Source organism: Jaculus jaculus, chromosome 2 (genome assembly GCF_020740685.1).
Source record: "Jaculus jaculus isolate mJacJac1 chromosome 2, mJacJac1.mat.Y.cur, whole genome shotgun sequence".
Lineage (NCBI taxonomy): Eukaryota > Metazoa > Chordata > Mammalia > Rodentia > Dipodidae > Jaculus > Jaculus jaculus.
In genome coordinates, this window is record NC_059103.1 from 113,890,099 (window position 1) to 113,914,911 (window position 24,813).

The window sequence follows — 24,813 nt, forward strand, 5'->3', positions numbered from 1 at the left end:
TTTTTGAATAATTTCTGAATTGGCCCATAGTATTCAAATTAGTTAAATAGTAATTAAATTTGGCACTTTTGTCATTAAAGTTATTTTTTAAACAGAAATTCTATCAACTGTTGCTAATGTAACTCAGGAGTGATTTTAGTGTTACTAACAGATAAGCATGTTCTTCTGAAACTCATGTTTATCCTAATATTCTTGCTTCAGAGTCAACATTCTTATTCGGTGATAAACAGTTCTTTCTCTAAGCACTGAGGTTAGAAGAAGTTCAAACAGCTAGCTCATTGGGAAAACATCAGTCCATTAAGTGGCCAAAGTGAGTGGCTGGGTGGAGAGCTTCTGCAAAGGGATTGTGCATATGTACACTCATCTGAGCCAAGTAGCTAACTGCCTTTCCGGCACACTCAGGCAGGATGCACACACACAGCAGGCAAGATTGTAACAGTGACTGTACCTTCATTTCAGACATGCAAAATCCTCCCCCTTCAACAAAAACCTTGGATTGGAGACCATTAAAAATGACATTCTAGGGCTGGAGAGATGGCTTAGCGGTTAAGCGCTTGCCTGTGAAGCCTAAGGACCCCGGTTCAAGGCTCAATTTCCCAGGACCCATGTTAGCCAGATGCACAAGGGGGCACACACATCTGGAGTTCGTTTGCAGTGGCCTGGCACGCCCATTTTCTCTCTCTCTCTCTCTCTCTCTCTGCCTCTTTCTCCCTCTATCTGTCACTCTTAAATAAACAAAAAAAGTTTTAAAAAATGACATTCTATATAACACATTTCTGTCCTGGCTCCCCTCCAACAGGCTAAGCTACTCCACTCCTTCCACTTGCTGAACAACTCTCTTCCTCAGGTTTCTCTGTAAGACTTATTCTCATTCTCAGATCTCTGTTCAAATGTTATCTCCTCAGATGGGCTTTTCTTCCCTCAAACCTCAAGAGCCACTCTAACCCTAATGACACCCATTCTACCTCAGAGTAACAAGCCATGTGAGGGAGGCTGAAGTGATATTACTTTATGATGATCCACTTAAGTAAAACATATGACTAATTTAAGATCTGGCAACTGGCAAGCCAGATCCCACAGACCAAATCCAACCTACAACCTGGCTTGTGAATAAAGTTTATTGAGATCCAGATACACTCATGCTCTGGCATGTTCCCTACAGAGTTTACTACAGCAGGAGAGTATAGGGTGCAGGACCTGTGATGAAAGGATAACAATCTCCCCAGAACCTCTGATGACCCTAACCTAGCAGGTTGGAAGGCCCAGTGTCCAAAAGTACTTCTGCATCAGTCCTGGAATAAGCACTTGAAACAAGAGAATTTTGGGACTGTACCCACAATGAGGGACCAGCCATTTCTGTAAGAGACTGGTATGATATATTAAAATGTATGAAGATAACATGACCAAAACCTAACAATAGCAAAAACAACAACAACAAAAATACATTCAAACCAGCCAGTCAGCATATCTATGAGGCTAGAACAAATTACAGGTATGGCTTTTTTGCCTGAAGGCTTAGTGCAAAGACCAGGAGAGAACCAAACTCCAACTAGGAAACATTCTCTGATCATATTCACTAATCATATAGCAAAGAATGTAAGAACACACCTTGATTTTGAAAGCTCTCTTGAATCCACTGGCGAAGAAGCCTCCAAATGGGCCAATTAATGATGCGAACGTTGAAAGAGCAATGCTGTGTATCTGGAAGGGGTACAAGCTCACTGTGTCCTAAGAGGAGAAAGGGGGAAAGGGGATATTGGAACTCCCTGACATTGAAATTGTATCTGAGCATTTTACCTATTCTAGTAACTATGGAATAAAGGATGTCAAAGTGTGTGCCACATGTGTGTTAATTTCACAGGGCTTTAGCATCTCCAGAAAGCATCATACTGGAAGCCCTCTTCCTGCCTCGAATGTGCACACTGCCAGAGCAGACACTGCTGGGAGAGCACCAGACTAGCTCCCCCGGAACTTCAAGAGCAGCTGGCTTCAAGTCTACATTTGCTTTATTATGTACACCAGTACTACTTTGTTTTTGTAATTATCTAATTTATTTTCATTTCATACTTTATAATAGTATTTAATTTTAAATGATGAAATGAAGGGAATGTTGTCTTTTTTCTGTCAAAACTAAGTTGAATGCTGTTGAAATACACAAAATTAAGTTACTTAAATACTGTCTAGGGCTGGGATAGTGGCATAAACCTATAATCGTAGCACTCAGGAAGTTGATGTAGGAGAACTTAGAGCTCAAGATCAGCCAGGGCTATGTGGTGAGATTCTGTCTTAAATAAAAAACAAAACAATACAAGCCTGTCAATATTAGCATCAGTAAAACAACTACAAATAATCTGAGGAGATCACAAAAATGGTATTCTACACTCAAATTATTTTTCAAGTTTATAGCTCACTCCCCTTTAAATAACTACGAATTGTAGATAGAACCTAATATGTGCAGTCTGAGAAAGATGTTTAGCCCATGAAGTTTTGGAGCCATTTGAAGTTTTATAGCCAGTGACAGGAGGCATGGATACTAAACACATTCTGAGTGTCCATGTATTAAGCACTCAAGGAAAGAAACAGTTTGTAGCTTAACTTACTTCTAAAACCTTATAGAATTTTAGCGAAAAAGCAAAATGCTCCCAATACACATACTCACTCTCTCATACATGTGAAGACAAAAAAAGACACACCCATATGCATATGCACACACAGGTACACATCCAGATGCACATGTACAGAAACACCCACGTACATGTGCACACTCAAAGACATAGTTATGCAAGTCCACATTTCAACAGACCACACACCAGTAGCATGCTTTGGGAGGAATAAATTTAGAAGCTTTTAAAAAACTACTTATTTATTTACAAGCAATGAGAGAAGGGGAGAGGGAGAGAGAGAAAGAAAGAGACAATAATAATTGGCATGCAAGGGCCTCTTGCCATGGCAAATGAACTCCAAAAAGTATACGACACTTTGTACATCTGGCTTTATGTGGTACTGGGACACTGGGGAATCAAACCCAAGCCATCAGGCTTTACAAGCAAATGCTTTTAACCACTGAGCTATCTCTCTAGCCCCAGATTTTAATTAAGTTTTAAACTGAGCCAGTTCAGAACAGTGACATGTAAAATTTATTATACTCCATTTTGTTAAAAATGGATTAATCTAATACATTTTGTAAAAAAAAAGTCAAAAGAATTGTTTGAAAATATTTTTATTGACAAAGTATGCAAAATTAAAAAAAAATTGCAGCTGGGCATGTTGACTTATACCTTTAATCCCAGCATTTGGAAGGCTGAGGTAGGAGGATTGTCACAAGTTCCAGGTCAGCCTGGGCTACAGTGAGACCCTGCCTCAACACCATACACACAAAAATTGTCATCAGTATTTAAAGCATTAGGCAAATAAATTCCAAGTATACAAATATTTGATAATGTTAATACTTGATTTTTCTTGTATCTTATTTATTTACTTATTAGACACAGAGAAAGGCAGATAGAGGGAAAGAGAATGGTGTGCTAGGGCCTTTAGCCACTGAAAATGAACTTTAGACACATGTGCCACCTTGTGCATCTAGCTTACACGGGTACTGGAGAATTGAAACTGGATCCTTAGGCTTTGCAAACAAGTGCCTTAACCGCTAAGCAATTCCTTCAGCCTTCATTTGATTTTTAAGAAACTTAAATCACAAGGGGATAAAATATATTTGTGATGGCAAAGAAACCACTCCTCCATAATACAGTTAATAGTTCTGGAGAAACTGATTTCCCATGAAAATTCAAATCTTACTTATTCTTTAGAAAGAAGGTTTTTAACCATGATGCCTTGTGGTCATTCTTACCCATCCTAACACTGCTTTGAGGAAGGGCGGAAGGGAGTAACGCTGAAGCTGGAACAGTTCTGAGGGCTCACACTCGGTCACAAAGGAGTTGATGTCACTGCGGTACTCCACTGGACAGACGAAGTACTGGTATTTGGACAACACATAGGCGGCCTGCAGAACAAAGCAGGAGCTCATGAGACATCACCTAAATATGAATGAGCTCTGTGTCACAAAGGCCAGAGAAAATGCCACAATGTCTTAACATTCAGCTTAACATTAGGCTATGTGTTTGTCAAATTCAAAGGTCATAATCATCCCAGTTAAAAAACCTGAAAGACCTTTAGAAAATAAACACTTTGAAAGCAGTGAGATCTGTCTGATATCACAGTGGTGAAGGCTAATTTGAACACTGTAAAAAGCATTACAGGGCTGGAGAGATGGCTTAGTGTTTAAGGGGCTTGCCTGCAAAGCCTAAGAACACATGTTAGAATCTCTAGGTTGCCTGTAGCCAGGCGCAATTGATGCAAGCTTGCAATGTTGCACATGTGCATAAGGGCGGTCTGGAGTTTATTCACGGAGGCTGAAAGGCCCAGCCACACCCATTCTCTCTCTCTCTCAAAAGTAAAATAAAAATAAAGCATTATAGCAGGACCTTACGTTTTGGTTTTGGTTTTATTTTTTTGAGGCAGGGTCTTGCTCTAGTCCAGGCTGGCCTGGAGTTTACTATATGGTCTCAGGCTAACCTCTAACTCACAGTGATCCTCCTACTTCAGCTTCCTAAGGGCTAGGATTAAAGGTGTACACAACCATACCCAGATTTTTAAAATATTTTTGGTTTTCCAGGTAAGGTCTCACTCTAGCCCAGGATGACCTGGAATTCACTGTGTAGTCTCAGGGTGCTTTTGAAATCATGACGATCCTCCTACCTCTGCCTCCCAAGTGCTGGGATTAAAGGCATGTGCCACAATACCCAGCCAGATCTTACTTGTTTTTTGTTTGTTTTTGTTTTTTGGGATAGGGTCTCACTCTATCCTAGGCTGACCTGAAATTCACTGTATATTCATTCTCAGGGTGGCCTCAAACTCATAGATCTTCCTTTTTATAAGCACACATAAATAATCTTATCAAAAGCAAAGAAGATATAAAGGGAATGAGACTGAATCATAAAAATCTGGGTGTGTCCAGTGTGTTTTATTGCCTTAAGCTTAAATTAATTTTATCAGTTAGCATTTAACCAGTGATAGAAAATTACTAAACAGTACAAGAGTGCAGGTGAATGACATCACTGTTTTTCACCAAGCCAACACACTATGACTCTACTATGCCATCTCTGACCACATCAATGCAATTTCTAAATTAGTCACCCATCAATCATGAAAGTATGACATACTTAAAACACCTGATTATAAATTTCAATTGCTAGACCAAAGTTTATTTTTGTTTTCATTTCTCTTGTAGCCACACACTCCTTTACTTTGCTCAATTGCTGAAAGAAATCCATATATAACACTAAAAATGCCCAATTTCTTCAAATCCATTGATGTTAAAATATATCACTTATCTCATTATTTTGTCATTTGTTAAATCCGTAAGGGGTACCTCTTTAGTTTCTTCCAATTATACCATTTTGCTATAGCATTTCTAAAAATAAGCTATTACCAAATTCTTATAATATTTAACTTAATATTTTGTTTATTTTAATTCATAAACATGGAGTAAGGTTGGGTCCTTATTCATTATTCCTTTCATCAATTATTAACAGTCTTCCTTAAAACTTGATTTCTTTTCTAATTCTATTAAAATTTACATTGATAATGAATTAAGCTTATATATTAAATAGAGGAATTAAGATGGTTTCCTCATTTGGGATCCAGTATTTTAACTTCTTTCTGCATATATATATATATATATTTTTTTTTTTCTCTCTCTCTCAGCTTCATGTTGTTACTACTTGATATTTGGATGTATTTTATATTAACTGAAATTGTTAGAGACAATTTCAAACTTCCTAACAGTAATGTCTTTGTATAGTTATCTTTTCTCTCATTTTACAGTCCCTTTATTGAATCTCCTTAGAAGCCTTTTAATAAAAACCTGAAGTAGGCCTGGAGAGATGAACCAGCAGTTAAAGCACTTGCCTGCAAAGCCTAAGGACCCAGGTTTGATTCCCCAGTACCCATGTACAGCCAGATGCACAAAGTGGCACATGCCTCTGGAGTGCATTTGCAGTGGCTATAGGCCCTGGCATGCCTATTCTATCTGTCTGTCTCCCTTCTCTCTCTGCTTACAAGTAAATAAATAATTTAAAAAGTATATTAAAAAAAAAAACCTAAAGTCTAGAACTAGGGATGAGGTTAGTGGTAGACTTCTTGTCCAGTGGGCCCAAAGTCTTGAACTCAATCCCAGCAGCACAAAATCAAACCAAACAAGATCCATTAAACTCCTTAATCATAAACTAGTTTTTACACATAACAATCATTCATGACTAAAAGTTAACTCTAACCACTATGCCTAACAGACTTTTTCTGCCACTAGGGCTCACAGCAGAAACATCCAGTGAACCAACGGGGCGCCATGCCACTTGTCCAGTGCCCACGCTCCCCTAAGCCCCAGCAGCTTTCAGGAACTACCAAAGCACACCAGCAGAACAGCAGATCTCCAATCTGACTGTACTGTAGAATTGCTCAAGGAAGTGAGGCATCCTGAGAAAAGGCTGGGACATAAGTTTGTTTGAGCTCTCAGAGATCTGCTGTGCAGCCAGGACGAAAGCTGCTGGGGTACAGAATTGATCTGTTTAGGAGATTTTTAAAAACTAGCATTTTGTAGTTCACTTTTTGGTTTAAAATAGAATAAACTTAATAATTGTTTTTCAAATATACAAATAAAATAAAAATCCTGGTAAAACTCACAATGAATCCAAATATGACTGTAGAAAAGAAACCACCAATGAATCCTTCCCAGGTCTTTTTAGGAGACAACTAAAAGGGCCAAATAAAACAAAAAAAGGTTATCACACTTTTAATCATATAACACAAAGCCTCTTCAAGGACTTCCCTTAAGACCATGCATAACTCTACTTTCAACAGAATGGTTTAAAACTTTTTCCTTTTATTCCTATGATCATGGTTTACTTGTGCAAATATCCTGAATGGCATCTAACATGTGGTAGACCTTCAGACCTGCATGACATACTGTGTGAATCTATTTACTTCTGTTAAATACCCTCAAATGGTTTTCTTTTTCCTTTCAAAGGGCTATAAATTTGACATTGAAAACTAACTGTCACATGACTTTAATGCTTCCTTTGTAACAGGATTAAATACACTCATTCCAAGTGCATGTGTCAGTTCTGGCGTGCTACTGACCAAAAAAACAGAATAAGGAGAAGACATAAACTTTGCAGCATAGCAGATTACTCCTTTGGTGGGGATGGGATTAGGGCTGCACTGTGTAGCCCAGGTTGGTCTCGAACTCCCAGTACCTCTACCTCAGCCTCTTGAGAGGATAACAGCCTATGCTATAATGCTCAGCTCAAATTTTCACATACTCCTAATATGCAATGCATATAACAGATTTGTTTCTGAAATAAATTATTCTACAGCCCAATTAATGAATTTGCCCAAGTATTTATATATCCCTCCCTCCCCCTTTTCACAATCTATGCCTATATCCAGAAAGAAAGGAACATGTTGTACTAATAAAAACAGACACTGCTTGTTCCACAGTCCAGGCATTGTTTCCTACTCAGTGGGGAGAGGAAGCTGGAGGAAGAGTGAACTTGATGGTATAGGCACAAAGGACAGGAGCAGGAGAGGAGGACACTGCTGCCCACAGCTGACACATGAATCAGAACAAAGACATGTGCAGAGATTTGGTCATCCACCACCAGTGATGGTCACTTCAGAGACAGAAGCCAAACATCAAAGGAAACACCTGAGGTCAGTAATGGGTTACAGGCAAGCTATCTCAGCTCCAGGGAGACCTCTTATCTCTAGTTTGAGGAAGTGCCAAACAAAAATTGGGTGGCAGAGATGGTTTAACAAGAATTCTATGGAATTCTTCCGTAGAAAGTGTTCCTCTGGGATAATCCAGTGCTTGTGTTAGTGCCATGAAGTAAAATCAAATTTAAAAAGTCATGCTGAATAAAGACAGCTTATCAAACCAAGTTGACTCACACCATATTACAAGTTATCACCCATTCCTTTGGGTGTACTATGAAACTAGTCCAGTCTGGTACAATCAGTTGAAAGCATTGTCCAAAATCAGTCACTGAGATTCTCATATGGATCCAAGTCTCCTTGAAGGCTTGGTAAGTCTAGGCTTGGCCCATCCTGTGCCAACAGCTTTAGAAATATTTCAAAGATGCATACTTGGCCTGACAGGATCCCTCCAACCAATGCTGTGTGTGGAAGTATAGTGAAGGGCAAGCCATATACACACTTCCACAGGAGCATGATACTACTTCAGACCACGCTGAATTACAGAAGGCTAGTTTATACTTCCACAGTGAGCTCCACATCCCGTCTCCACTGCTCCCTTCATATGAAATCAAGGGAACCAAAGAATGTATTTGTTGGACCACAAATGAAGACTGCCCAGTATGTAAACAAGTGAAGCCTCAACATGAAAAGCTTTTTTTTTTCCCCTTGTGTGTGTGTGTGTGTGTGTGTGTGTGTGTGTGTGTGTGTGTGTGTTTAAGGTATGATCTTACCCTAGGCTGACCTGGAATTCACTCTGTAGTCCTAGGCTGGCCTTGAACTTATAGCTATCCTCCTCTCTCTGCCTCCTGAGTGCTGGGACTAAAGGCATGTGCCACCATACCCAGCTATAAAGCTCTTTATGTTAAAAAAAAAGAAAAAAAAACTCTAGAAAAAGGTTTGATTTTCATGAAGAACTGGCTTCTTTCCTAAAATATAAATAATGTAAATTGTAACACTCAATTCATCTCTTTCCTTGACTCTACTGCTCAGAATTGAACCCAAACCTAAGGCAAAACAAAGGTAGTTCGTGTGTGTCTTTATTTGAGTGTTCTATTATAGGCCTTTCAATCCTTTGTTTAATGAGCTTGGGTATAAGTCTAACATATGGATGAATGTACATAGGGAAGGTACAATTTGTTCTTCCAGTTTAGTAAGGGAGGGGATAGTAGAGGGGAGCGGACTCAAAAGAAGATTTGCTAATGGCATTGTTAGGAGGGGTTTAAAGAACTGACTGATGGCTAGGGAGAGAGGAAACAGAAGAAAGCTGAGCTCAGTCTTCATGTGGGGGAGGAATATAGGTGGATTCCAGCCTGCACTGAGGAGCCAAACTCAAGTGCTCCATGGAAACATGGCTCTCTACTCATAGGCTGCAGCTGCTCTGCAGCAAAGGAAAGTGAGGGACCTTGGAAATCAAGTGACTCATCTTTAAGGTGATGAGAGGGGTTTCCTTACCACATCTTCCATTACCTTAATTAATGGAGTTCTTCCAAAAAAAAATCCAAAGAGGTAAGCAGTAATATCATTGCAGATCACACTTGATATTGGAACAAGGAACCTTTAAAAAAGTCAGCAGAAAAGTTATGTATGGTTATGAAGTCAAGATTTATATAGGTTATGATGCATAATGAAACAGTATAATAACCCTGTGGCTTATTCCAGTACATAAACATGATAAAAGATTCACAGAAACAATATTGACCAAATGCCCTCATTTAACAATTAAATAGGGTAAGTATATATGTAAACTAATATATTGAAAGAAAGAATATTATTAGGCCAGGCATGGTGGTGCACCCCTTTAATCCCAGCATTCAGGAGGCTGAGGTAAGAGGATCACCATGAGTTGAGGTTACAGACTGAATTCCAAGTCAGCCTGAGCTAGAGTGAGACCCTACCTCGAGAAACCAAAAAAATATGTACATGTATATTGTTAGAGAAATATTAAGGGCTGAAAAGGTAGCTTGGAGGTTAAAGGCGCTTGACTGGCAAAGCCAAAGGGTTCATGTTCAATTGTAAAGCCAGATGCGTAAGGTGGCACATGTGTGTCTGGAGCTCATTTGCAGTGGTTACAGGCCATGGTTTACCCACTTTCTCTCAAATAAATAAGTAAAATATTTTTTTAATTAAACAATTTCTATAGCTATAAGCATTTCAATTTTACTTTTATAGAAGAACATTTACAAAAAAGATAATTTCTTTTAAGGAAAGCAGTATTTTTAGTGGAAATGAGTCACTCTAGTCAGGTATAATCTGATACATTTCTCCAAACTCTGAACTCATATTCTTTTTCAGGAAACATATTAATTCTTTCTACCTTAGCCTATGTGTGTGTTAATGTTTGATAACTATAGGGAACCTATTTAGTTTAGAAACTGTCATCCATCAGTTAAAAGATTTTCTATGGCATACAACTCTAAAATAAATAATTACAAGGTTTTTTATATTTTTATTTATGAAAGAGTGAGAAAGAAAGAGACAAAGGGAGAGAATGGGTGCAACAGGACTTCTTGTCTCTGTAAAAATGAACTCCACATTCATGTGCCACTTTGTGTGTTTGGCTTTATGTGAGCGCTGGGGAATTGAACCCTACTAGGCATGTAAGCAAGAGCCTTTAATCACTTTAATCACTGAGCCATCTCCCCAGCCCTGAGTCCAGGTGATTATATGCATACATGAACTTCTTGATTTAAAAAGAAATAAAGCTGTCAAAAGAATAAAACTTATCTTGACAAAGCCTAACAGTTTTTTAAGATTTTAGTCAATAGCTTTTACTGTGCACACATACATGTACAACCTGAAGCCTTTTCTCTATTCTAATTAACTTTTCATTATTGAGTTTTATAATTTCTACCTAATAAAAATGCTTCCTGAACCTGCAAGCCACAGACCTGAGCTTGTATCTCTGTACTTGCAGTCTGGAAACCTCTTCCTGTATGTCCTATATGGAAGGAAGCGAGACAGAACCTATCCATCTGTCACCTAGAGAAAATGCATTTGCACCACTGGTCTGCTGACAAGGAAGTGTCATGGTTTTTAACAATAAAGTTTTCAAGAAGTCTGTCCCCATGATTTAAGAAAGTCACATTAGGGGTTATTCACATTGGAAAATGTAATCATGGCTTTAGGAGGATTTTCTGCATTCTACTTGGAACTTTAAGAAAGGTTTCCAGTTGTTAATGAAGCATTTTGTCCTCAGATGTCAAACAGTAAGCAAAACTCAGCAATTTTAATGGAACACAACAAATAGTATGCTTTAGTAGGAATGCCAAAGGCATTGCCAATGTTAGAGTCACAAAAGGTGAGACAATAACACAGTTTAATACTGTCCCCTTACCATATCATGCCTTCAAACAGATTCTGGATGACAAGATGTGACTGAGTAACGGTTATCAGTAAAGTGACATGAGTCCATGCGAACTGTTAATAGCCCAACAACACAAAAATTAGTGAACACAACTCATCAGCACAGCCAAGGAAGCAAGAGCAGTTTTAAAACCCAAAGCTCTCTGCTATGACTTCTGGTCAAAATTTGCAAGATAAGATCACACCAAAAAGTGCCATTAGTAAACTACTCATTGCATTGCCTACTAGAATCCTAAAATGATGAGAACACTTAGCAGAGCAATCTTCATTTATACATTACTGGACTAACAGTAAAATAAGCTGCTAAATTAAAAAAAAAAAACACAATCTTGAATCACATGAATTAAATGAGGAGAAGTTTGTGTGTTGCTGTGGTGGTCTGAGGGGAATGCTGGCCTCTGTTGCTTCTGCAGCTGCCAAGTTCACTGTGGCTACCTTTCCCCATAAAGTGCTATGTCCAACTTTAAGTGATTCTCCATAAAATACTGTGTCTGACCTCAAATGCTTCAAACTGACAGGATTCTAATGATCTTAGCTTCCATCTTTTCATACTTGAATAAATTCATACTAAAATACTTGGTTCTATTAAGTAGATAAAAAGCTCTATTAAGTAGATAAAAGTAAAATAAAACCACCAACATAAACTATTGCTTGCTCAATTTAGAAATGGACTTACCAAGACTCAATAAAAGTCTGAATTATTTTGAAAATTCATGTCATAAATTGCCAATCAAAATTGCAAACCTAGTACACAGAACTATTATTCTTTTTGGTTCACATTCTAGTCACAGTGATCATGTTGAAAGTCACTGAACTAGCCATTGCTTTGGCTAACTGGTGGAAACATAGAGGGCTTGAATTGAGGTTGAATGTTACTGAGCATACTGGGAAGATCACTTCAAGTATGAGTATTATACTAGAGATTATTTAAATCATGTGGAAGGATATAAATTAGTCATGTAAACACATCATGCCATTTCAGAGAAGGACTTTAAGCATCCATACATTTTGATATGCATGGTGTTTCTGGAACCAAGTTCCTCAGGACATCATAGTAGGACTTTATTTTTATAGGAGACTCTATTATTATTTCTGATTTGTCTTGATTGTTTCTAGACTTCCTCTAAGATCCTCTGAAATTACAGATGTAGGAAATGCTGCATATCCCAGCAACCACGATGAGTAGCATATCTCAGTGGAGAGAAGTGCAGCACACACAGGAAGTCGAATCCAGAGCTAAATAGTCACCATTAGGACATGAGTTCACAGGTCCAAATACCATGTTATACATTAGGCGTACATTTTAAGAACGTAAGAAAAATTCCTCATGTAAAGTGATAATCTCTATGAAGCTGACTACTTTGATACACCCAACAAAATATCTTACGCCAAAAAGAATCTGTAACTAACTAAACAGGAAACACATGCTCTATTTTCTTCTGTTCATGCTAACAGCCAAGTGAAAAAGTTCATTTCTACAAAACCACATGATAAATGGTTCCCCAACTTTAGTAACCATCTAAGAGATAACAAAAACTCTTTTCAAATTTCCACATGTTATGGAATTCAAACACTTCATTTAATTTGTTTTTGTCTTTGAAAGTATTTGGAACAAAGTTTCAGAAACACTTTAGGAAACATTAAAATGTTTAAATTCTCAAAAGCTTTTCAACTTGAATTATTTACACTGAATGATCCTCAAAAACGAAAATAATCATTCAAGGTCAGGCAAGACATCAATTAGCTAATTAGATTGTATCTCCTCATAACAGGAGAAAAAAAAAGGAGAGCAGAAGAATTTTATTATATCTAGTAACTACAAATAGTGTAATACACACCATATAAAACTGCAGACGGTAATGTTTCTTCACCAAGCTCAGTACAAACATGCAGAAACCTGCAAAAAAATATACATATACATATATATACATATGTTTGTTGGGCCATTCTGTATGAAGACTGAGATTCCCTGAACTCATAAAAACCAATGTTGTACATTACAGCTAGGCCTGTTTTAGCCATTACTCATCTGCCATCTCTCCATTTTATAATAAGCATTTTAAATAAGTTTCCTAAGTAAAACAATTTTACAACCTCTGAAGTGCTTAATACACCTCATGGCACAAATTCCATAAATATCTCCTTTTTGTGGGCTTTAAAAACATCTAGAATTTCAGCTGAGTAGTTTATTTGCCATATCAATTGATCTAGAGTAGGCTAGTACCTTGATAGTACTAGCAGGCTAGAAGCTTGCCTAGTGTGTACAAGGCTCAATGTTCAATCTTCAATATAGCACCACCCATAATGTCCTCCACAAATACTGATATATGATGAGTGAGTTACAAAATGTTTTCAACTTCGTTACAGCATGAACTTTCATAATTCCTCCAGAAGCTAGCGCCTACCAAACTCCGTAGGCTCCTGGCTCTTCAGTAAGCGACTTACCCTTATTGACTCAATCCTTCCACTAACCCTATGACACAGCTAGCTATTACCACTTCCACTTTACAGATGAAGAGAGAGGCATGAAGGCCTTGCTAGTCACAGAACTAGAAAGCACTATTCAGGTAAACCCTCCTGTTCTTCTCAAGTCAGGTGGTTCCACAGAAAGCCATGGTAGCAAGATTCCGATGAAAAATAACTTGAATGTCTCAGAACTGAACTACAGCAAAATATAAGAATTTCAAAACTTACTCATGTGTGAGTTTATGTTTATGTTTCTATCTCATAGTTATTACAGTGAAAATTTACTGTATGTAAATTCTTGCTAATTTCAATGAATCCAGGAATCATTTCTAAAACTAATGAGAGGTGATATGAGTAACATTTCTTGCCCACTATTCCAGTCAAATCATTAAGGCATTTTTCTAACCAACATTTTCTAAAATGCATAAATCAAGCCTAATTCATTTAAACTGTGGTGTATACTCTGCAACAACTCCAGAGTGAGTCTGAGGCAGAAACTGAATCTATACGTCAACTGATCTCCTCCATGTGAGATAAGTATCAGTCTACGTAGCTATACTCTACTTACCAAGGCAAATTACCCACGACAGGTGACATGCTGCCACCCTCCTCAGAGCAGAGAACCAAGCTGCCGTTGACTACTTTTTTGCTGACTGATTCTAAATGTCCAAGTGTAAAAGAAGGTGCCACAGGAACAGCCTGCACACTTCCTCAGCTCCTATCTCCTATCTTCCATCTACAGAGGAATTTGGCTAGCTGGGCTGCAAAAGCAACAAGGGAACATGCTTTGGGTAGAAACATAACTAAAAGTTATTACAACACATGAAACTCAAGTAATAATGGAACTTCTATGCTGATTCGTGCCACTGATCTGCAGCAGAAGCTACGTGTTGACGAGACTCAGTTCAGAAGCTCATGGGGACAGGACAGAGGCAGGTGGAGCTAAAACCTCCTTTTCTGTCTAACTAGGCCCTCCTAGCATAGCCTTGGGAGCTTCTCAATACCATAATATCTCCTCACAAATGCTACTCTAAAATGTATGATTTTTATCATCCTGTTTTTCTCTCTACTTATGTACTTGAGAGAAGGAGAGAGGAAATTTTTATGTGTGTAAGTGCACCAGGGCCTCCTGCCACTGAAAACAACCTTCAGAAATATGTACCACTTTCCGTGTCTGGTCTTATGTGAGTACTGGGGAACTGATCCTGGGCCAAGAAGCTTTGCAAATAAGCACCTTTAACCTCTGAACCATTTTCTAAGTCCCTCTTTCTTAAAATTATATAGTATCATTCACTCTGAGAAGCTTCAAATAAAATTATCAGCAGAATCATTTAATATCTTCCTAGTGTACATTTTATTTTGAACAGCCTTGGAAATTCACTTTTATTTGGTTCATATAGAATAAAGTGATCTGACTGCTAAATACATCAGTAAGCTTCTCTGACTTTAGGGGAAGAGGTATGAAGTATTTTTCTAGTGCATTTTAAGCTTAATGTTATTTTCAAAGAACAGCACTCTTTATGGAAAACAAAAATATGGAAATCATTTCCAATCGCCTCATGACTAAGTAAACATTTTGTTTAAAACATAAAAATGTATACACATTTCAATAAATCTATGGATAGTGTACTTGGTTCCACACTGATACTTTTGTTTCTAACTAAAATTACAGGTTTTCTGACAGTATTACAAAGTAAATTCCTACACATACAGCCGAAATACAATGGACAGCTCTCAATGACATAATGGGGGCTGTATAGTCCTTGGGATGCTGGTGTGGAGACAAACACATACCCAGTCCCAGGCACACCCAGGTGGTGGTGAGAGTAAGTTTCCAACAGACTAAAGGGAAATATGCTGCAAAAAGAACAAAAGTAAATAAGATGGCTAAGGGGGCTGGAGAGATGCCTTAGCAGTTAAGGTGTTTGTCTGCAAAGCCAAAGGACCCAGGTATGATTCCCCAGGATCCACATAAACCAGATGCACAAGAGGACACACGTGTCTAGAGTTTGTTTGCAGTGGCTGGAGCCCTGATGCACCCATTTTCTCTCTCTCTCCCCCCCTCTCTTTCTCATTCTTTCTCTCTGTCAAATAAGTAAATAAAAATAAAATAATAAGATGGCTAAGGAGGCCTGGAGAAGTACAGGACAAAACTAAGATACTGCAAAGTCCAAAACATACAACATGAGATAGTTTAGAAAAAAAAATGGACAATTAAAAATATTACTGAACCTTTATGATATGACAGATGTGTGAAAGAAAGAAATAAAGAAAGAGAAAGGAAGAGGGAGGGGATGAAAAAGAGAGAAAATAGACACTGGTCTTACAAAGCTCAGTTTAAGCTGGGCATAGTGGTACATGCCTTTAATTCCAGAACTCAGGAAGTTGAGGTAGGAGGATCACTGTAAATTTATGACCAGCTGGGGCTACAGAGTGAGTTCCAGGTCAGCTGGACTAGAGTGGCAACCCTGTCTCAAAAATCAGGAAAAAGCAGACTGGAGAGATGGCTTAGTAGTAAAGGTTCTTGGCTGTGAAGCCAAAGGACCCAGGTTCGATCCCCTAGTACCCACATAAACCAGATGCACAAGGCGGCACATGCATCTGGAGTTTGTAGTGGCCAGAGGCCCTGGTGCATCCATTCACCTCTCTCCATTTGCCTCTCTCTCTCAAATAAATATAAAAAATTTAAAAGTATATGAATAAGAAGTCAGAAAAAGCCTCTTCTCTCTCACATAAATAAGTCAAATATATTTAAAATTTAGAATAATAAATAAATCAGAAAAAAAAGCCAGGTGTGGTGGTACACACCTTTGATCATTCTAGCACTTGGGAGGCCAAGGTGGGAGGACTGCTGTGAGTTCAAGGCCAGTCTAAGACTACATGGGCTACAGCAAAACCTTACCTCAAAAAAAAAAAAACAAAAAAAAAAAAACCACTAAGTAAATAAACTAAGTAAGTAAGTAAATTTTACTACTAGTGATTAAATAATTCAGTTAACATGTTGTCTTCAATTCTAAAATAGCATGGGTTTGAACTGGAACTTATCCCTCATCATTCAGTGAGTTATGCTTCTCATTAATTTGCCTAAATCATCAAAACTCAAAATAATTGTAATAAATTAATTCAGAAGCACACTTCATTGTGTAGCCCATTATCCTCACCACAGACTAGAGCTGAGTTGTTTATTGAAAATCTTAAGTGAATATGTAATATAAAAATTGTCATACAAACCAGTCTTAATAGCTGAGATTTAAAAAAAAAAAAAGTGCTTTGGTGGTACTGGGCTGGAGGCCAAGTTCTTACTCAGGATAGGCAACACACTAGCACTGATTCAAAATCCCAACACTTCCTGCAATGCGTTCTATTAATCTAATGGTCAATTTAAGATATAGAGTGCTTACATATGTATAGACTTTTGGAATCATTAATTCAAAGTGATTTTGAATAGTGTCTATAATAGTTTATCTCAGTTGTCAATGGGACAGGATCTAGAATCATCTAATAAATGAGCCTCTGGGCACGCCTATGAAAGGATTATCTTCAAGAGGTTAACTGCGGACAGCACCATTCCATGGGTTGAGGTCTAGACTGGATAAAAAGGAGAGAGTTAACTGAGCACAAGCATTCCTCTCTCACTGGCTGTCTCTGCTTCCGAGTTGTGGACACACTGTGACCAGGTCTGCTTCACTCTTCGCCTGCCATGCCTTCGAAGCCTCTATGACCGATCGTGCCCTCAAACTGTAAATGGAAATAAACCCAAACTTCGTCAACTTGCTTTGGCCATACCAACATGAAAAGTAAATGCAGTGTACTTTGTGAAATCTTCTAAGACATCTTTCTAAAGATTTCTTTAATGTCCTCTAAAAACGGTGTTTAGAAAGTTTAGGGGAAAAATATTATGTATTAATTTTAGCTATAACTCAACTTTACATATCCATCAATTTTCTTTAATTCAAAGTATCATATTCAAGTCACACTAACTCCTTAAGGATTCTCTTCCAGTGAAAAAATTTCAAGTATCATCTTAGGTCATACTTGATAGAAATATATCACACACTAACTGATGCATTCATTGAAGGATGAAATAATGTATACTGCACAAACTTGTTAACTTTGCATTAAATACTAATCGAAATGATTTATATATCTTTACAAAGTCTAAAACGTGCTCAACCTCACCATCTGTACTTTGGCATATAAATACCCATGAGTCACAGTTTGCACAGTCAGTAGTAAGGCATAAATAAGGCTGATTCATTTTTTTATTTTTATTAATTTAAGAGCAACAGACAGACAGAGAAAGAGGCAGACAGAGAGAGAGAGAGAGAGTGCATCATCAGGGCCTCCAGCCACTGAAAACAAACTCCAGATGCATGTGCCACCTTGTACATCTGGCTTATGTGGATCCTAGGGAATAGAGCTTCAAACTGGGGTCCTTAGGCTTCACAGGCAAGCGCTTAACACCTAAGCCATCTCTCCAGCCCTGATCCATTTTTTTTTTTTTTGTCGCCAATTCCAATTCCAATAGAACAAATAAGAAGGTATATTTTAAGATACATAAATAACTTTTCAAATTCCTTAAATATTTAAATAATGGCACAGCTTTTAAAATTATGTGATTTTGAATTTCCAGTTAGGCCCTTTGAACTATACATATACATGCATTCGAGACCCTATTGTACATATAAGCATCTAAAAAAATGTTCTATGTCACTAGCCATCAGGGAAATGCAGATTAAAACTACATTGAGATACCATCTCACTCCTGTCAGATTGGCCATCATCATGAAAACAAATGATCATAAATGTTGGCGGGGATGTGGAAAAAGAGGAACCCTTCTACACTGCTGGTGGGAATGCAATCTGGTCCAGCCATTATGGACATCAGTGTGGAGGTTCCTAAAAGAGCTAAAGATTGATCTACCCTATGACCCAGCTATAGCACTCCTAGGCACATATCCTAAGGACTCATCTCATTTCCTTAGAAGTACGTGCTCAACCATGTTTATTGCTGCTCAATTTATAATAGCTGGGAAATGGAACCAGCCTAAATGTCCCTCAACTGATGAATGGATAATGAAGATGTGGCACATTTATACAATGGAGTTCTACTCAGCAGCAAAGAAAAATGAAGTTATGAAATTTGCAGAAAAATGGATGGATCTGGAAAGGATTATACTAAGTGAGGTAACCCAGGCCCAGAAAGCCAAGCGCCACATGTTCTCTCTCATATGTGGATACTAGCTACAGATGATTGGGCTTCTGCATGAAAATGAAAATACTTAGTAGCAGAGGCCAATAAGTTAAAAAGGAGACACAAAGGGAAGAGAAAGGAAGGGAGGAGGGTACTTAATAGGGTGATATTGTATATATGTAAGTACAATGTTGTAATGGAGACGTAATATGATGGAGAATGGAATTTCAAAGGGGAAAGTGGGGGGGGGAGGGAGGGAATTACCATGGGATTTTTTTTTATAATCATGGAAAATGCTAATAAAAATTAAAAAATAAATTTAAAAAAAGATCCTATTGTATTAACACTAAATGCTTATACTTAATCCAGGTTCCAAAAACTGCTAAGGGATACTAATCAAGTCTCCTTGAATAGCTTAATTAAATAAAAAAAGCAATGCAGAAATGTAAATAAAAATATATTTACTAGACGTAATATACACATGACTATAGCTGGTTAAAGAAATGTCAAGGTAGTCAGGTATGGTGGCGCATGCCTTTAATCCCAGCAGAGGTAAGAGGAGTGCTGTGAGTTCAAGGCCACCCTGAGACTACACAGTGAATTCCAGGTCAGCCTGGGCCAGAGTGAGATCCTACCTCGAAAAACAAACAACAACAACAAAAAAAAAAACAAGGTCAAACACCATAACACCACAGAAATGTAGAACTGCTCTGGTCTCTAAACAGCCCCAAACCCAAATCACCATGGGGAACAGGGGGAGCAGTTCTTTCTTATACAGATCTACTCCCTAGGGAAAAAAAAAATCTTTGTCTTGCTAGTTTTCAGTGTCACTGATATTTACTTTGCTATAAGTCAAATTCACTTTATGACAAAATTATCTAAATGTCAGCATGATTTCCAGGTTCAAGTCAATGAGTCACCTTGTACAGCAGGAAGTAAGTCATTTAATTCCATGGTCTTTGATGAGGGGTCAAAACCTAGAGTTAGCTGCATTTTACTTCAATAAAATTCAATGCCACTGAAACAGCTAGGCTGTCTGCCTTTTTAAAAAAGATTATTTTCATTTATTTATTTGAGAGAGTAAGATGCAGATACATATATATACAGAGAGAGAGAGAGAGCAAGAGCGAGAGAGCAAGACATTAGGCAGGTCAGGGTTTCCAGCCACTGCAAATGAACTCCAGATGCATGTGCCACCTTGTGCATCTGGCTTACATGGGTCCTGAGGAATTAAGACTCAAACCACAGTTCTTAGGCTTCACAGGCAAGTGCCTTAAATGCTAAGCTATCTCTCCAGCCCTAAGCTGTCTGCTTTTAACATCAGCTAAGATATACACTTTCCAAAGTCAGTTGATCACTGCAGTAAAATTAACATTTTAACAGAGCCTTTGGAATATTATTTATCTGGCCCTCAAGATTTTCACAGTATGATGTTAGCATACTTTCTCTTTCCTTAGTACTGAAGTCCAGCTCTGCTGGCTAGACTCAATGCTGCTGCATGTCAAGAATCACATCAGGAGAGCAAACAAGGAAGCATCACTCCACAGCACCCTGTAGCAAGGGTGCATCTCAGTCTACTGATCATTCGCACAACAGGTATTTATGGGGAAGTTAAATGCTGGGTCCAGCATTGCACTCTAAAAATTAATGGAGCAAGAGACACACACAGGAGGTGCTTATGGCCTGATATGGTCATTCATAGGCCACCCTTGGGCTGAAAGTTCCTCAGGAGCTCCCAGCTTACTCCTGGGCTGCAGCTTGAGAGTGCACTTGTAGGACTTTAATCATGTCAAGCTCCTGGTATGATACTAGAGCCCTGCAGGATGCTACATTGGTACAAGCTGGGCAAAATGTAAAAGGAAAATATTATTTCTTTTCGTTTTCAAGGTATGGTCTCACTCTAGCCCAGGTTGACCTGGCACTCACTCTGTAGTCTCAGGCTGGCCTCAAGCTCACAGTGATCCTCCTACCTCTGCCTTCCTCTGTTTGCTACGATTAAAGTTATGTACCACCACACTTGGCTAAAAGGGAAATATTTCTTGTAACAACATGTAGATTAAAAAAAAAAGTCTAAGTGTAAAAGGTACATTTTAAGTCAATAACCATGGATACAAAAACTTTTTTTTATAGATTGTAATAAAATAGCAGTTAGATTCCAAGCTCAAGTCCCAGTATCTTCATTTTGAAATTGACAAACCCTTCTTACTAAGTAAGTACAACCTTCAGGTTTCAGGACCACTGTACCAAAGCTTCCAGGCCAACCTATTAATGACTCTCAATGCATATTCACTTATTCACAGATCTGGTTCTATCTTGTCTTAGCATAAAACTCTCCAATGGCTTCCCAGAGACACAGTCCAAACTTTCCCATGATGTATCTCAAGATGTATATCTCCTATCTACCTTTCCAGTATTGGATGCTGTTGCTGGCCCAGAATACGCAGACCTCTCCCAGCTCCACTCCTGAATCAGCTAGGTGACCCTCTGGGAAAGCCTTTTCCTACTCTCCACCTGCCCCAAGCTCACTTTCTCCTCACATGACCCCTGCCATCTCTTCTCCAAGCTTCTGTGCCTTTCCACCCTGTGGTGGTTTGATTCAGGTGTCCCCCATAAACTTAGGTGTTCTGAATGCTAGGTTCCCAGCTGATGGATATTTGGGAATTAATGCCTCCTGGAGGGAGTGTATTGTTGGGGGTGGGCTTTATGGGCTTTATAGCCAATTTCCCCATCCCAGTGTTTGGCACACCCTCCTGTTGCTGTGGTCCATCTTATGTTGGCCAGGGGGTGATGTCCACCCTCTGCTCATGCCATCGTTTTCCCCTGCCATCGTGAAGCTTCCCCTCGAGCCTGTAAGCCAAAATAAATCTCTTTTTCCCAGAAGCTGCTCTTGGTTGGGTGATTTCTACCAGCAATGCGAACCGGACTGCAACACACCCCTTCTCAGACAAGGCCCTCTTCCTCTCTGCATGTTCTAGTTGACTCTTGCTAACATTTCAACAGAAATGAGGGACGCCTATCATCACAGGTTGACCTCTCTGGATGGCACACTGCTTTAGTTCCCCTAGGCCCCACACACCTTCCCACTCAGGGCCGAGCATGGGGAAGTATCCAAGTGTGTGCTCAAAGAGAGCTTCTGTGACCCAGTGAGCCTAAAGTAGAAAGTGTCAAATATGTCTGTTGCAGAAATTACAGCACTGTTAGAAAATAATATTTTATGAGTTCAAATATATAATGTATGAAATAAAAATCACTGAAAAAAAAGAGCTTTGGGGGAGGTCATATGGAAAATAAATTTCACTGTTTGTCCCCACCCCACTGAGCAGCTGTTCTCAAGTATGAACTACAACAAATGAGAGAGGAAGGAAGCCAAGGAAACGGCATTTGCTCTACATGCCAACCTGCCCATCTAGAACCACTGTGAAGCAATGCTACTGTGATTGCAGACCAGGCAATGGGAGGTGGATACAGATGTTTCAACCATGTATGCACTATAGTAACTGGAAAAAACAGGTATAGAATAATCTGCTCTCATTTGTATGAGAAAATAGGTGAGGAAGGATAGTAACATACATACTTGAATACTTGGGAAGTTTCTAGAATAATTGGAGAGGTCCTAAAGACAGGAAGTAAGGTTCTAAGACAGAAAGTGATCTCACTGTAAACTCCTTTATTCCTTCTTCTATGACCTCACGAACACACTTAATCGCTCTGTCTCAGCACTTCAAACACCCAGATAAGACTGGCCCAAGGCCAGGGAAAAATAAAACCCACGAGCTTCTGTTTTGAGCCTGTACATTTATTTCTTTCTATTCTGGGACTTCACTAAGATACCATTAAAAGAACAAAACAAAGAGAATTAAAGAACAATTCCAGCAAAATTTGAGACAGGAATACATGGGTAATGTTCAGCAATACTGAGAAATGGGAATGACAAAAGGTGTGTTCTGAAGAAGCATATTGGGCAATGCTCTATGGAGGGTAATACTGAGGCCCAGGCTTCTGAACTGGAGCATCACAGAACAGGCCAAAGCCATCAGTTCTGAGGACAGACTACAGACACTCCTATACTTGCACCAACAGGAAACATTCACCTTCTATGCGCCATTTCAGAGGAAATTGCTCAGGGCCCGCATTCAGAAGGCAGAAGGGAATCTGGGAGAGGTGGGGCAGAATCTAAGAAGTAGGCTCTAAATCACCAAGGCAGCTGGGCAGCCACCAGCCTCAGAGGGACAGACATACCGAGATCTCCATCCAGCACAAGAGGGGACTGGTACACTCTGCTTATGTGGACATTACTGGGTGGGGGAGAGCAAAAGCACTTCTTATGCACATGGGCTAGACCTGAAGAAAAAGTAGACAATCTCTACTCTAGAATTTATCTGTGTGGAAAGGAGATGGTCAAGAGTTACTCAGTTGAGGAAAGGTAAAATGTTGTACGTGAATACGAATGTAATCACAGACACTGTTTGATTCTATAGGAAGTGACAGTCTAAATTCCTGTCAACAACATTATTATTGTCAACAACAATAAAAACCCTTCAGTATAGAGGGTGACAGGTTTTTAATAAGAAATTAATGCCTGAAATAAATTAAGAAATGGACATGCTAGTTACGAAAATGGGAAAAATCTGAAAATAGTTGGGACAGGGATTCTTGTTTTTATTACAAATATTTAGAAACAATCTTGCTTTTTAAGACCAATATATAATACCAATGATTTATATTTTAATTAAACATCTATTCATAAATAATTATAAAACTAATCACATGTAACAGAAGGGTGGTGACATAGCTTAGAGGTAAAACACTTGCCTACCATCAGAAAGACCCTCCATTTTATTCTTCATCAACAAACAGGGGCTGGAGAGATGGCTTAGCAGTTAAGGTGCTTGTCTACAAAACCTACGGACCCAGGTTCAATTCTCCAGTATCCACATAAAGCCAGATGCACAAGGTGGTACATGCAGTGACTGGAGGCCTTGGCACAGCCATTCATTCTCTCTCTCTGCTTGCAAATAAATTCTAAAACTACTGGGGGAAAAAAAAACCACATTTTAATTTTTTTTTTTTTTTTTTTTTTTTTGAGGTAGAGTCTTACTCCAGCCCAGGCTGATCAAGAATTCACTATGTAATCTCAGGCTGGCCTTGAACACACAGTGATCCTCCTACTGTGGAATCCTAGGTGCTAGAATTAAAGGCATGTGCCACCATGAACAGCCAAACAAACAAATTTTTAAAAAGAAATCAGAAACCACTATGGATATTTCTTTTGCTAATATTATTAAAACTCAAAAATATAAGTCTATGAATTTAGAAGGTAGTATCTTAGAAAAGAATCCACTTTAGAATTTACTTTTCATTAAAAAAATAAATGAAGATTCTCTGTTTAAGTGACAGAAAATAATTCAATGATTTCCCTAAGAAATAATGCCACAAATGTGTTTTTATAACACAAGATCATTCATGTGTTTCACTACACATGATCTTAGCATGAACTCTGTAGCCAGTATCAATCTCTCCACTGAACACATTCCTTTTAGCTGAGTAGGGTTTAAAACAAACCACCTTCAAATGCACTACTTCCTTTTCCTTAAAAGAACAGTACTGCTTTGATACCTATTTCTAAGAAATTACTTTCCAGAAACATTAAACTTTTTTTTTGGTTTCTTTGAGGTAAAGTCTCACTATAACCCAGACTGATCTGGAATTAGTCTCAGGCTGGCCTTCAACTCACAGCAGTCCTACCTGTGCCTCCCAAATGCTGGGATCAAAGGTGTGTGCCTCTATGCTTGGTCACTAATAACTTTTAAATGAAAGAATACACTTAGAAAACTGGACTAGACCAAAGACAAAAACCTGAAGTAAAATAACAAAATTCCTTTGGAAAAAGCCCTCAGTTCTCTGAAAGTTATCACAGTCATTTCACATTGAGTTTCGTGCTCTGACCTGTGATCACCAGAAGCCAGGAACTGAAGGTGCCT

The 24,813-nt window shown here is 38.6% G+C and overlaps 1 protein-coding gene across 1 annotated transcript in view; it reads right to left on the reverse strand.

Moving 5' to 3' along the window:
• Positions 1 to 24,813, reverse strand: part of Cds1 (CDP-diacylglycerol synthase 1) — an 84,298-nt gene that overhangs the window by 7,293 nt on the left and 52,192 nt on the right. Inside the window, exons 6-11 of the mRNA XM_045144464.1 lie at positions 13,011 to 13,069; positions 11,144 to 11,226; positions 9,277 to 9,364; positions 6,739 to 6,807; positions 3,848 to 4,000; positions 1,609 to 1,728 (exon numbers count right to left, since the gene is read on the reverse strand). Of these exons, the coding sequence (XP_045000399.1) occupies positions 1,609 to 1,728; positions 3,848 to 4,000; positions 6,739 to 6,807; positions 9,277 to 9,364; positions 11,144 to 11,226; positions 13,011 to 13,069 (572 nt within the window). The remainder of the gene's footprint in view (positions 1 to 1,608; positions 1,729 to 3,847; positions 4,001 to 6,738; positions 6,808 to 9,276; positions 9,365 to 11,143; positions 11,227 to 13,010; positions 13,070 to 24,813) is intronic.